We start from the raw sequence: 14868 nt of genomic DNA, 5'->3' as shown, positions 1-14868 counted from the left end.
AAAGTGTTTTTCCTCATGGTCTGCAAAAGCCACATCCCTTTATCTCAATCTCTCCTGTCACAATGACACCTATCCCCTTGGCAGCCGCTTTCCAACAGGCATTGTGAAAGGATTGGATGCAGCATCCAAGTAAATCCTGGAGGGCAGGTTACCACTGGCCACTGCAGGTGATCTCAGTTTGGTCATACGCTATTATCCCTACCTCTCTTTCCAGCCTTGTCTGACCTTGGGCATTACGCCTAGTTGGAAGAGGGCTCTGAGAGACCCAGGAAAACCAGCACCATGCTGAACACAACTCCAACACCGTACAGACAGGACTCAGCTGCTGCCTAAGAGGGGACATGTGGCTGTCGTAAGGTCTGATGCACCACTAAGCGGAACAGCCTTTCTACAAAGAGTGTTTATATTTATGCTAGATGTAATTACCTAAGACAGAGGGGCTCTAGGATTTGCGTGCTGTTTCTCTCTCTCTGCCCCACAACAATTCTTTCTTTTCTTCTTTGCCTGCTTTTTCTTTCACAAAGCCTGAGTTGTCCTCCCTTGCCCCTGAGGCCATCAGGATCGATAGGAAGTTGCAGACTTGCAAGAACTCGCAAGAGGCGGTGTATATTTGGTGTCTGTGTTGACTCATTGCATCAGGAGACCAAACACAGCAGTGGCAATAGAAGCAGGGGATTATAAAAAAACTGGTCATTTTAAGATTAACTGTATTAATGTTGAACGGGATGGGGCTTTAACCCACCACTTCCTGTTTAGTCACTTTACTAAAGATGGTTTCAGTCAAAATAGGGGAAAAACTGAACCGTGCCTCCCCAGTGATGAACCCAAAGTAAATCATGCAGGAAGGGAGCCAGAAGAGCTGTGGAGAGCCAGGCTTGCTGCTGTTTGCAAGAAAGGGAGTGAGTACTGCCAGGCGCTGCTCCCAGGAGGAGCCCGGGGCACAGAAAGAGCCATCCTCCTCCTCCTCCTCCATCTCCTGCTCATCCTCCAGCCAGGGCAGCTGGATGGTTTGTGTGAAGGCAGAAATCAGCTAGCTGAGCAGTGTCTCTCTATTCTCTCTGACAGAGGCCATTTGGCCACCTCTTTCTGTATGCAGCTGTAGGCAGCAGCCTACTTTGTGTATCTCTGCTGTAGATACCCACAGCCAGCTCTGCTGGTGGCTCTATTGTGCGCAAGATTTTAGTGTCTGGGGCTGTCATACCAGATGGAATTAATTTAAAGTCATGGGAGAAATAGAACTCCCTCTATTGTCCCTCTAAATAATGTAGCAGTTGTGAGCACAGTCACCACCGCCTGCCCCATCTGGTCCTCAAGATTGTAAATGAGTTCCATCTATGAGACAAGTAACAGCACTTTTTTTTCCTTGCCAAAACATATGCAAGGGGAAGAGCTGATGGGGATGTAGGAAAGGAGCCAGTTGAGGCAGCTTTGAATGTTGGCCAAAAAGTGCAGTAAACTTAAGACAATCGCGACTGGTGTCTCAGCCTGCAGATTTGGCAGTGTGCCGACCAGCCTGGAGATGGACCGGTTTCTGGTGTGTAGCTGGAGTGGTGTGCATGTGCAGGGGAAGAGGACACAGTTCAGGCACAGATGAGGCCATGTGAGTCTTGGTGAGTCTCGGTGTCCCCCTGGACTCCTGCAGGTGCCAAAGGCTTGCTGAAAATGGAGAATAGTCCAGAACAGTCACATCCTTGTAGTAGTTGTGAATTACCCCCCAACTCCTACAGATATGGTCACTGGGAATTAAGAGTGTCCCCATGAGGTGTTAGTGTCTCATAACACAAAGACATCTGGGGTCTAAGTTCTCAGATAAAATCAATTAAATCCTTGACACCTAAAGACCTTGACAGATCTAACCCTTTGTACAGAGTAACAATTGCCAATAAATTCACATCACAGCTTGTTTCACAGCATGTTTGGTTGGGTAGATGAAGCCTAGGAGACTATACTGCCTGCCTAAGATGGAGGATTGTCCATCATTAGAGGTCTTCTAAGAGCAGAAGAGCACTGTAAGTTCTAAAAGCACAGTACTCACAGTGACAGACTACAGCACAGACATGACCGTGTCTTGGGACAGTACCTTTCCAGCCCTGGTTTCTCTCAGTTGTTTTTTTCTGTTCCCATTCTTTTTTCCAGTATTATTACTAGTAGTTTCCACAGCCACCTCCTAGGAATGAGAGAACAGAGGCCAGTAAAGGCCATTACCTTTGTTGTAGACGTTGGTGGGGAGCTGGATATCACTGTATGTTGTGTTCACCAGTAGGTTATTGAAATGCTCATTTGGCTCCAAAATGAATTCATCTCCAAGCTCCACATAATTGTCATTTTCATCCTTATCATTAATGAGGAGAGAGTTGTAGTAATCAAACTGTTGATGAAGACAACGGAAAAGAGAAAGGCAACAAGAGAGAATAAGACAGACTATTACCCCTACTGCCTTAAAAAAAACACAGAAAACTACTAAACCTCTTTAAAACCTAAAAAAGAGGCATCTGGAGAATTTGTGCTTCAAATAGGATCAAGATGAACAGAAAACAAGAGTCATTACCAACTAAAAAGTGTCAAGATGCCAAAATGATGGTTTCTGCCCAGTTTCTTAGGTGCCCACATGACTGATAGCATGGTCATAACTGGCAGCAGAAGAGCCATCTGAGAGCAAAGGGACACAGTGACAGGTTCCTGTGGTCCCTTAGAGATATTTAAGTGAGTAGCCAGAGAAGTGGAATGTATCACTGTGTCTGGCTCCCAGGTTTGCTACGGGGCATGTTGATGCTGACCTTACTTGCCCTGTCTCTCCAGCTGTCATTTACTGGGGTTAACTCCTGATGTACGTCCAGCCGGGATTATCCCTTCACTCTGTCACTCCAAGCAGAAGGTGCTTGTCAAGAGCAAAGGATAGAGCAGAAGGTGCTCAAAGACAACCCAGTTTTCCCCCTGTGAAGGCCACTACAGTCACTTTAGTATCCTCAGGACACTCTTCACCCTTGGATAACAGATATTTTTAAGATAATTTAGTTGACTTTATCTGAGGGCAGAAGTTATTTGTTATTTAAGCATTTATGTTCAAGCACTAACGGTACTCCAGGGGTGTGAACTGCGTGTGCAAACACATGGTCATGTCCCTCAACTCACCCATGATCCTCACTGTGAATGCAGCTGACCCAACTAGCATGACTGTAATGTGATTCTTAAATAAAGAGGTAGGAGAGGTGAACTTGGTAGACAACTTGATTTCAAGAAGGATTTTCATTCCCACTCTTTCCCAGCATGGAGAAGTGTACTTGCAGGGGTAGCCTGTACTTCTCCTAAGCGCTCTGCTTGTACAGTCCAGGACAGTGGACTGGCTTCATCAGAGTTTTCACTCCAGTTCCCCTCACCAGCAATAATCCCATAGCTTGGCTATGGTTTTTGACAGAAAGCCAATTACCCAAATTGCTTGGGCAGCACCAGGCTTCCACCTAACAGGGAAACCTGACAAGCGGGTGTCTGGAGGATAGAGAAAAGATGATAGAAGCTGTTGAGAGAGATGGTGAGAAACTCAGCTCATTGGGATTAATGGTTTGCTGTGGGTATTTGTAACAGAAATCTCCTCATTGCTCATACACACTCAATTTTTAGCTCATTTTCCAGTCAAGTAATGCACAAAGCGTCAGCTAATTTGCACTAATGCGTCACGTAATGACAACCTTGCTGTATAGTAAATGTAATGCCAATAACATCACGCAACCCAATGTCTTCCCAAATCCTTCCCCTCCCAGAGCCAAAGGGACTGACCTCCTAGGTCTTACTAGCTTTGGGATCTGCCAAGGGAGCTGCTTACTCACACCGGTTTCTAGACAAGCTGAGTGTCCTGAAGGCAAGGAAACTCCTAACCTGCCTAGAAGCCTGTGGTGACTGGTTGCTGCTAGGCCTGCCTTTTGGCTAGTCTCTCTGAGGATGTGCGTCATATTTTGTCACTGACAGAGATAAACTTACCTCCAGCGATGAGTTGTACTCATGGTTCAGATCTGCATCTTCGGCTGCTTCCACCAACCTCTAATGCAAGCACACAGAAAGAAAGATGAAGGGGTGCTGTGGAAAGCCCTCCAGAAGCTCTTCCAGCTGTATCAGCCATTCGCACAGTTAGTGAAAAAACACACGACTGCCTCCTTCACCACAACAGTCACAGGGCTATAAACTTTCCCCTTTCCCTTCTTTTCTGCTGACCTGTCATGCTGTGCTGCAACTTTACAGATTGGAAGGTATATTCACAGCTATTTATTGCCGCGTATATTCACACCTACTTACTCCAGAGTCCCTGCTGTACCCCTGAGCATTCTTAGATATCATAGGACATATACAAACAGAAACATGTCCATTTAGAGAAGCAACAGCCAGAGATTTGATTTCATTTTCCGTGAACCCTTCCAAAAAGCCATGGGAAAGGCATTTCAGACCCAGCCTGATGCCAGTATCTCATCAAAGGGAAAGGCTTTGTGGGAGTCTCAGTCTGGTATTGTTACCGAGACAAAGACCATGACTTGATTTCGTAAAGGGCTCAGCGATGCTGTGGCCATTTATAAGCTCTTACCATTTATGGAAGGCAATATAATCAACTGGTATTCTTGAATATGATGCTTCAGGGCACTAATTCTCAATTGGTACAGACTGGGAAGGAATCCAGCTAAACATGTACATGTTTTCGGAGTTGCACAATCAGCGACAGTCTCAGCAAAACTGCTTTTTGCTCCTTCACAAAGGATAAGGCAATCCAAACATTGGAAAAGTCTGGCTATGAATTCAATGTTATGGGCCAAAGCTCTGGGTCTAAATATGCCCACATTTCACTTTGAGATTGAAATGATGTGTTTCTGGATGACTTTTCCACATTAGATGCCTTAAACAGTCAAGGCTTTGTGACTACAGAAATATGCTTTTCATAGTGGGTAAACATAAGGGAATATGATAGATCCTTAGATGCAAGAAGTCAGAGGGGCCATAACGATTACCTGCTCTGATCTCCAACACAGCAACAGCTTAAGACCTCTTGCCACCTCCTCCATGCTTCCCCATGTACACAGCTGGAAATCCAAGCACCTTCCTTGCAGCCTGCATTCGGGGGCTGCAGGAATTTCCCCTGAGCCACACACACAGCTGAAACAAGCTACTAGTCTTCAATAGCCAGAGTGCATTATACAAGGATGAACTTATTTTTTACTTGTGAGAGGTTTTTTTTCCTCTTCAAACAGCTCTTTTCTTCTAAAAGAGTCTTCGTCCCCTCACATTTATTCCTAGACTTTGTTTTTATCTTATTTCCTACTTCGAGTTGAGGGAGAAGCCAGCATTCCCTTGTCTGAACGCCCACATCCTCCCACCAGTGTCTACTTAAAGCTCAGATTGAGCAGCCAGCTGCACCAGCAGGCATTTGCTTGGGTAAGGAAGTCCTCATGCAACCTCTGCGCCCACACACTGCTGGTACAAGCAGGAGGCCTGCGTCTACAGCTCTGGGGCTGACAGGAGAGGACTTCCTTCCCAAAACCCCCTGGTCATACCTCAACGGCTTCGACCTTCCTACGGAGCATGCTTTCCATCTGCTCTGAGAACTTCTTCACCAGCTCCAAGCCGTCCACCTCTTTGATCTTCAGAGTTGGCTCCACATCTTTGTACTTCTACCCAAGGGAAAGCAGAAAATCCTGCTGAGCAGGAGGCTCATAAGGAGAGGCGCGAATCTATTATTGTTAGCTGGGTATTGTCTTTGGTGAAGAAAGATGTGTTGAAAAAACTGGTCTGATTTACCACCTTCTCCCATCTTTGCCTTTCATTGCTTTTCACCCCGTAATTTAGGTGTGTGCAGATCACTGGCCGTAACACAAAGCATTTTGACTTAAGTAAAAACAACCAACCCCATTGTCAGCTTGCGGCTGTTGAAAACAACAACGTACCTGAAGCTATTGGTGCCTACAAATAAGAAAGAGAAATGAAGGCCGACTTTTGAAAACCTAAAATACACATTGTGCTTACATCCACAATAGCATTGCCCAGGGAGGTTGTGGATGCCCCATCCCTGGAAGTGTTCAAGGCCAGGCTGGATGGGACTGTGAGCAGCCTGGTCTAGTGGGAGGTGTCCCTGCCCATGGCAGGGGGGTTGGAACTAGATGATCTTTAAGGTCCCTTCCAACCTAAGCCATTCTACGATTCCATGCATTGCATACCTGAAATTTACTTAAGGCAGCGGGAGGCACAAGGCTATGGAGCTGTACGCTGTCATTACATCGCCTACTATGCCATATCTGCTCTGGGGCACTAGTGGGAGAGATGTCATGCCAGTGCATGTCCTGTCCTCCCACAGTGCCATCATATCTGTAGGGTAACTTGTCAGGTCTCCAGTAAGAAGAGTCTGCTCAGTGCTTAGGGTAGGAGACTGCCAAGGAAAGGTCAGCGAGACAGTTACGATGCTCCTTATTCAGCACGTATGAGCATGCTTTGGGCCAAGAGCAGCAGAGGGGCAATTCCCAGAAACTAGGAATTACGAGCATGGCTACTTAGTACTGCCTCCACTGGGAGAGGTGCCGTAATGAGGAGCATCTGGATCTGACAGCTTTAGAGATAACTGGTTTCTTCTGACCACGTTTCGTATAACCTGGACATTAAAAGCCTGAGAGTACTCCCAAACTAGGTAACTGTAATCTGCCTCCCTAAATCTGCACTTTCAAGACTGGATACAATGGCTTTTATTTCTGCTTTTAAAAAATCCCAAAGCTAACAGAGATAGGCAGAAAGGAAGAGGAAAAAACCTTGCAAAAGGACACAATATGATTAGCCTCTTTCAGAAAAGACAAAGCCTTATCTCCCCAGCAATGTGGAAGTGCAAAGGCAACTGACTGAATTTTCCTGGTCCCTCATCATCATTTCTGTCTGCAGTATATACACATCCCCTCCATCTTCATGTAGTATTAGTGCCACAGCAGCAATCTCAGCTGGGGCTGGGCTTCTTGTGCTGGTACAAAATAAGGTGGTGAAAAGGGTAAGGGGATGGCAGGGGCTTTAGTGGCACTTTTGAACTAGAAGAAAGCAGGAGGGAAGGACTTTGCATGTCTTTAGGGTGAGCGAGTGGATCTCCTTTTGTTCAAGAAGCTCATTGACCACCCAGGGAAGGCATCTCAACAAGCAGCAGAGTAAGAAACGCCTCAAGGATGGGGCAGGCTGAGGAGGTCAGACAGAAATAGCAGCAGCATCCAGCCTGCAGCAGGCATGGCGGGGAGGCTCATCGCTCTGTCTGGCGTGATTAACAGCAAGGGTTTTACTGGATTAAAAACGCCAGGCCTCGCATCCCCTCTGCTGCAGCTGGGTAGCGGGGATGGGCGGGGGAAGAGGAGGAAGAGGTCAGGTTGAACACGAAAGTTGGCGTAACCATGCTGCCGAAAGAGGCATGTGCAACAGCCACCCCCCCGCCCCGACCGAGGTCCCTGGCGGCTGACATCCCAGACGGTGCCTGTCCCATTTAGCTCCATGTCATGGTTTCGTTGGGAGGGAAGTGATCTCTGTCACGCTAGGCTTTAATCAGGCCCTCCTCAGCAGGGAGGGTGGGTGGGGGGGAGCAGGGGTAGGAGGGTAATCTCTCCTGGGAAAGCTAGCGAAGGGGGGGACCACACCAGCACGGGCAAGCACGCACTTTACAAAGTGACCTGCCGCCAGTCACCCCGGGTCATATCTTGAATTAAAAAGAACAGGGCGCTCTACCTCTGAGTTATTTTGTTTGTGCTTTTGACACATCGACAAGTAGATGCTGCTAGGGTAAAAGTAATCACGAGCCATCTGCTAATACTGTATACGTGTCCCAGCCCTGGGAACCAGCCAGAGCCGGGAAGACAAAAAAACCCAAAAAACACAAAAAACCAAAAAAAACCCCCAAAAAAAACAAAACAAAAGAGCCCCCTAAAAAACTTTCTGCAAAGTTTCACTTGCCTGCAAGGAATATACCAGGTTTGAGCTCAGATCCCCTTTGAGCTTTTTTCCTACAAGCCATCCAGCAAACCATTTTGTATCTGTTTTCCTGCCACTAAAGTCTCCTAATATTAATGAATATTCACTGCGAGAGTTCCCAAAGGTGGGCAACAGAGCAGTAGCTGTGATTTCATTAGTGTTACCAGACACCATGGCTGAAAGCACGCAGCAAATGTAAACACAGGTGATTGTAGCCAACCAAGATTAACCTGTAAAACCTGAATTTAGGGTCCAGTTTATCAGATCATTATAATTTACAGAATAGAAATCAGCTACAGGCTTGGGAGAACTGGCTGAAAGGATCTGGTGTTGAAAAGGGGCCAAAAAGTTAACTCTGATCTAAGAGAAAACTGTTTTCATATTCATCTAGTACTTAGTATTCCCTTAAAACAGCAGAAGCAACTAATTATGCTTCTCTTTCCACAGCGATGGGGGTGGTGATTCAAACGTGGAAGTTTCAGGATTCAGTATCCTAAGTTTTTTCTGTGAACAGAGATACGACACCAAATATAATTTCTTGTTCCCACCTCCATGAAATTTAGCCCATTGAAGTACACAGTGTTACATTACTCACTCCTAGTGAAACTATATTAAGAGTGTGAAAGACATTCCTTTCATCTTCACCCAGGAATATGTCTTGACTGAACTTCTTTAATTTGTCTGTTCTTTGCCACGTAGTTATTTGTAGTGCTTTCTAGTAATTACATAGCTGGAGCCAAGCCCTGCTGTCCTTTCTCAGCCCTTTCCCCCAGGGAAGGCAATCGGCACCTCAGCTACAGAAGGAAGCAGGAGGTAAGTCTCAGAAACACTTAAACCGCATCATTAACATAGTAGAAGAAAAATCAGGTTTTGGGTCTGAAGTCGATAGTGTTTCTGTCACTCGGAAGCAAGCTCTGAGAAGCCCAGAACCGCCATGATATCCTCCTGGCTCAGCTGCCATCGGTGGCCCCAGCCCTTTGGTCACTGCCTGGCCAACTGCAGCAGCAGGACTAAGGCAAACAGACTTAAGAAGCCACAGGTTCAAACTTTCTCTTCCTTAGCTCTGGGAGATGCTACTGCCCTCCTCCTGCTCAGCCTTTCACATGGCCTCTTTGCTCCGGCTGTATTGCCCCCAGCTGTCCTAGAACCCAGCCAGCATTTTAATGCAGAACCATCACCTCTGAGCCAGGATGATATGCCGGACAAGTGTGCAAGCTTATCTTAACTTCTGCTGCACGTTGGTCAAAAGAATACAATGAATGCTTCAGCCATCAAGCTAAAAACACTCTTCAGCTTTTGCTGCCTCTGTGAGGTTTAATTTGATGATATCTTGACTGCCTGGGACAGAGAACAACCTAGGGGCTTTCTCAGAGCTCTCTGATCCAGGGTGAGAACCTGCCCTTGTGGACTCAAGAGATGTCTACTGGCTCACCAGGTCCCTGGGAGCAATAAAGCTGTTAAGAAATTGAGTGTTTGGGTTTGCAACATGATATTAGGGTACTTCTGGGGGAAAAACAAAAAACCCCAAAGAAATCCAAACAAACTCAAAGCTGCAAAAGGAAATTTATGCTAAATATTAAAAAGAAGGTTTACATGCAAAACATTCAGTAACTGAAAAATTATGATTCCCAAAGCAACAATAAGCAAGTTACTTCAAGCCTATTAGGCACAAGAGAGACATGAAGTCAAATTTGAAAGGTGCTGTTATCCCTCAGTTTGTATTTCCTCAAAGGCTAAACGCCCACCAACTTAAACAAGCACCAAGGAAAAAAAATCCTCTGGACCTCTACACTGTGCTCCCCACCCTTCTGCTGGTCTGCGTATACTCATGCACACAGAGAAATATTTCATATTTCAAAGAGGCAATGGCCCCAAAAAAGAAAGGTGCCTGGGGAGCACACACGTTTGGATTTCCAGACTCGGTACCTTTCGCTCCCCAGGCCTGACTTGCCCACAGTCTGTGCCAGTGCGGTGATCTACATAAAGCCATTTGGGGTCTGCCAAGGAGCATCTCATGGGGCACGACAACGTTGCCTATTAGTCAAAGATTTGTCTGTGCCCTCCTGAAGCTGTCCTTCTGCAGTGCTGTAGGTGTCAGCAATTCAGAGGGAGACGTCCAGGATGGTTCCTTCTTTGAGACACTGGTTTGTGAGAAGGTGTCCCACCAGTGCTTACTAAAGAAATGGAGACTGAGAGAAGGACTGAACTGGGTGCTGGCTGGTTCTCTCCTCTTTCCCTAGTCCCAGGCAAATAAGGGGACATCCCTGGCTCAAGGAGTAGGCCTTGAGAAGTGAAATGTAAACCTGAGCTGTTTAAACAGCTGGAAGTGTTCAAGGCCAGGCTGGATGGGGCTTTGAGCAGCCTGATCTCGCGGGAGGTGTCCCTGCCCATGGCAGGGGGCTTGGAACTAGATGATCTTTAAGGTCCCTTCCAACCAAAACAATTCTATAATTCTATGAAACTGTTAGTAAAGTTTGGGCAGGGCACAAGAAGCATTTAGGAGGTGACTCTGCTGGAGAGCATTAACAGATCAAGGTTAGATCAAGCTCATTTGTACCCCCTGCTGGAGGTGGAGACAGTGACTTACTGAAGGGCATTTTCCCCTCCGAGTCACTGGTGACACTGTGTCCCGCTCAGGGGTGTCCAGAGACTGTGCAAAGCACGGTCGGTCTGTGCTGCGTCCAGGCCCCAACATGTGCAAGAGCAATCCAGACGCCTTCCCCTCTCCAAGAGGAAAGCCGTGTGGATGTGGGCTGGGGCAGGCAAGTGCAATTATTTTGTAAGCCACTCAGAGCACCAGGGAAACATAGCTCTGCCTTGACATGAATGTTAGATTGGATTTGGTTACATCCAGGCTTCTTTTTCATCAGAAATTAGTTTTCTTTGCTTCTAGTGAATTACACCATAATCTGATAGAGCTGTGAACTTTTGTGCAAGATTTAGTTGCTATGACTGACATTTTTAGTAGTACTATAGTAACATCTACAGGTCTCCTACCCCAAAGAGGTCACGGTCCCAAGAGTCAAAACAGTTTGGACAGAGGGAGATGAAATGTCCTGGTGCAACATCTCCAGAGGGCCAACACAGCACAGCTATCTTGACATGCACCTCAGTGCCGCATTTGGCATCCTTGGTCTCCACTGTTAAGTTTTGCAGCACTGGTATTTTCAAGTTAAGCCCTGTTCTGCTTAGTCCCACTGATTTTTGGATCTTAAGGAACATGAAGCTCCTTAATCTGTTAGTAGAAGTAGCCACAGAAGCAGTGCAAGCAGGTGTGCTGAAGCACACCTATACAACATCAGATACCTGACTATCAAATAATCCTAATCTGCATCTCCTGCCCACTGAAGGTGCCCAGAGGTGCCTCAGCACGTCACTTTGCCTCTGGCAATTATTGCTTGGGGACTCCATGGAAGAATAGGCAATGCGGAAGCATCATCAAAACTGCTAAAAGCCAAACTTTTCCCTGTATTGGTATCACACCACAGCTGCCTCATGGTTAGGGCAGGAAGCACCTATATCAGTGCTGACAATTTTTTATTGCTAGGTGGCACATTCCTCCTAAGAAGAGCTGATGGTTGGCATAGACCTTTGTGATGGATGCTGAAGGCCTTCCTTGGCCAAGCCTAGCAAAGGCAATGCTGCAGGAGCCTCTCCCTTTCTCCAGGCAGAAAGCAGCACTGTGGGGACAGGGAAACAGGGGGCTCAGCAGCAAGGCAAGGCAAATAATGTCCAGGTCCCTTTTTTTTTACACTGGGTTGTGGGTGTTATTACTAATAAGAGGACAGAAATCAGACACCTAGAAAGCCTAAGGGGCAACGCATGGCTTGTGTTCAAGAGAAGAATCAGAGGAGTAAAGAACCAGATGGCCACATGAGGTGGAGAGGGGACAGCATCCCTTCAGATGCACTCAGCTGCCACCAGGTCCCTGAGCAGCACTTGGGAGGTTCTGATCCATACAGCCCTGCTGCCGCAGTGCGGAGTTCACAGAGCCTGAAAAAGGAGCAGGCTTTCACTTCTGACTTCACCAGTCGAGGTAACAGGGCAACTTCTTTACAGCTGAAAATGGGTAAATTTACTTAAAGCCCATGCAGGTACACCCTTTAATGCTGGTGGGGAGTTTAGCACAGCGACGCCTGTTGTTTGGTGACCCAGGCAGGCAGAGCTCTGCACCTCCAGAAGATCATGGTTTCTAGGGCACCTGCCTCAGAGACCTTGTCCAAAACAGACTTTTAAAGGCACGATGCAAAGAATTGGTGAGTGTCTGGAGGAAGACAGATGAGGAAGCAGGAATAAACAAGAGTGCCAGCTGGAGAGCTGCAGGAGGGGACAACGGGGTATGATGAGCAGGAGGAGAGGGACTGATATGCACTAAGGAAAGGAGGAGTGAAGAATCAGCGTGGAAGGGCATGAACAATCAGGAGTACTGTTAAAAAGTATTTTTAAGAAATGGGGCAATTTAAGTGGCAGTTGGCCATGTCTCATGAAAGCAGGAAAGGCATTAAATGGATCCCCCTCTCCAGTTCATGGAGAATGGCCACAGGGCATCACTCTACTTATGGATATGAACCTGCCTGGTTTTGAAAGTTCTCTGGAGACCTGTGTGGTTTGCTCTCCTCTACCCCAGGGGGAAACCTTGAAGGGCCACATGGGGAGATGACGCAAAGCCAAGGGAACCCTCACAGATTTTGCCTACCTTCTGCAACAGGAGAGAGCCTGAATACTTAGTCACAATGGAGTACAGCTCCCCACCAAAGGCATCTGCCCAAGACTTCACCCTAAAAAGAGGAAAAAAGGAAAATCAGTGTTAATAATTCAAAGTCAGCAGAACGATTTGTTTCTTCAGACAGGGAAAACTCCATCTTCCTGAGAATGAACCCCCCCCATATTTCTCTAGGCCCCTATAGTGACTATGGCAATGCTTTCTCCCTGAGTTGCTAGCCAGACAAGCTGTACGGCAGGAGGCAAGCGCTGCTCTTGGACATTCTGCCCAGGAGAAACACTGAGTTCTGCTGGTCTCAGTCACTACATTTTGACTCAGAGTGGAATTTGTCTCGCCTAACTTTAGAGGTATGAAAGTTGTATATTTGGTCTTAGATATCATCTGGTTTCCTCTATTGTTAATGAAGTGCAACGAATAGCTCCGCAGGCACTTATTTGTCTTCACTGATTGCAGACGGAGCCTGGAGTGAAGGGCTAGACACCTGATGTCAAGTCTGCTGAAGAGAAATAAGTGTCAGACCTGAAAGAAATTGTCAAGATTCACCCCTTGGATTCAGTTCCTAGAGCTGCATGAGGCAGAGACTAACAAGCCAGATGAATTTGCTGCTCTCAGTGGAGATACTACGGCTTGATAATGCCAGAGTAGATTATGCACCTCATCATTGTAGAGCACTACTCACATTTGTGCCATCCTGTAAATAACTGATGATAGCAATACCACATGGAGACCATAAGGATGTTGAAGAGCAGCCTGAACACCAAGCCATCCAAATCAAAATAGATGGCTCTCGTAATTGACAGAGCACTTCATCAGAAATCTGTTACATGATTCGCATTAGGCAGTTCCACCTACACACAGTTCCTTCGACAAAGATTCACTTAGGAGAGATTTATTTAATGGAATAAATGGCCTCCTCCACTTACCAGAATACACTACTTGTTTACGGGGTGCAGAGTCTTACCTATGGCTTCCAGTAGATTTCTTCCAGCCCTAAGCGGCCTTTAACCTCAGGGCCTGTTTTCCCAGTACATTGCACCACTTTCATGGCAGAATAATGTGCCAGCATAGAGATGAGCTCTGGAGTAAAGCCAGCACAGCAATGGTGGAAAAACCACAACAGCTAACTTTAGCCTAGGAAAGCCTGTTTAGGCTCCCCTCTTGCAAATAGAGACAGATAGGCAGCTATAGCGGGTGATTTGGAGCAGACATAAGGCTTCTACTCTGAACTGCACCTCTCTGCTGCCTATAAAAGGAGTATAATGAGAGTGGGTGCCCTTTTAAATCACTCCTTAATTGGGAAGGAGGCATTCATTTCTAACCACTGAGTGTGATCCAGCTGAAGTCAATAAGAAGAAGGCTGCTGCTTTTCCCCAACCCCCCTCCCCCCTTTTTTTTTTGTCATTATGCTCTGTATCTTATTTTGACACCAAAAGCTTTTATCTTTTCATTTCATTCTCAGAGAAAAAAGAATACGGGTACTGGCTAGGAGGCCAAGGTTTATTGCCCCATGTCAGAGTTATGCTAGCAAGCCTAGAATCAAAGAGGAAAGCAGAAACAGGGAGCCCATGGGATGCTTTCCTGTTTGTTGCAGTGACTAACGCATTCCCAGAGGTATGAGGATCTCTGAATCAACACTTAACTCGATGCCCATCTGCTGGTTTTATAACTTTTATGTACGAGACGTTTTGTGCTGATATTAATTAATATTCTCCAGTCTCCTGACCTTTTACCGTCGAAAGAGAGAACCTGAACATGAAGTTTGGGGTAGTAATTTTCGCAGGGAGGTTTATTTTTACCCAATTTTCCCCTCAAAAAAAACCCAAAGTGCATGTGATCCTGGTCTTTCTGGTTTGTGTCGTGTCTGTGGCCGTGCGTGTGCCCCTGTTCCTCCCAGCCCTCATCATTTTTCAACCCAGCAGGGTGGAAGAGTCTGTGATATTCATTTCTGACTAGTGGGTGAGGTTGGGCAGCTTCAGCAGAAAGGTGCTATTTTTGAGGTAAAAGCTGGAGTTGCCATACGAGCTTAGCAATGACCAGTCGGTAGAGAAGCCAGCCACGGACAGAGTTTCATAGAAAACGCAGCCCTGCTGCTCGGGGATCTGCTCGTTTGTGGAGTCCTTAAGTCCACCATGACTTGGCATTCTCCGCTTTCGTAACAACAGGAAAAGGGAAGGAGGGTTTTT

At 46.6% G+C, this 14868-nt stretch overlaps 1 protein-coding gene across 1 annotated transcript in view; it reads right to left on the bottom strand.

The window, feature by feature from the left end:
- CACNA2D4 (calcium voltage-gated channel auxiliary subunit alpha2delta 4) overlaps positions 1–14868 on the bottom strand; it is a 132402-nt gene that overhangs the window by 114220 nt on the left and 3314 nt on the right. Inside the window, exons 2-5 of the mRNA XM_054214270.1 lie at positions 12659–12740; positions 5532–5648; positions 3976–4035; positions 2206–2368 (exon numbers count right to left, since the gene is read on the bottom strand). Of these exons, the coding sequence (XP_054070245.1) occupies positions 2206–2368; positions 3976–4035; positions 5532–5648; positions 12659–12740 (422 nt within the window). The remainder of the gene's footprint in view (positions 1–2205; positions 2369–3975; positions 4036–5531; positions 5649–12658; positions 12741–14868) is intronic.

The sequence above is a fragment of the Rissa tridactyla genome, chromosome 1 (genome assembly GCF_028500815.1).
Source record: "Rissa tridactyla isolate bRisTri1 chromosome 1, bRisTri1.patW.cur.20221130, whole genome shotgun sequence".
NCBI lineage: Eukaryota > Metazoa > Chordata > Aves > Charadriiformes > Laridae > Rissa > Rissa tridactyla.
This window is presented reverse-complemented; position numbering and strand designations above follow the sequence as displayed.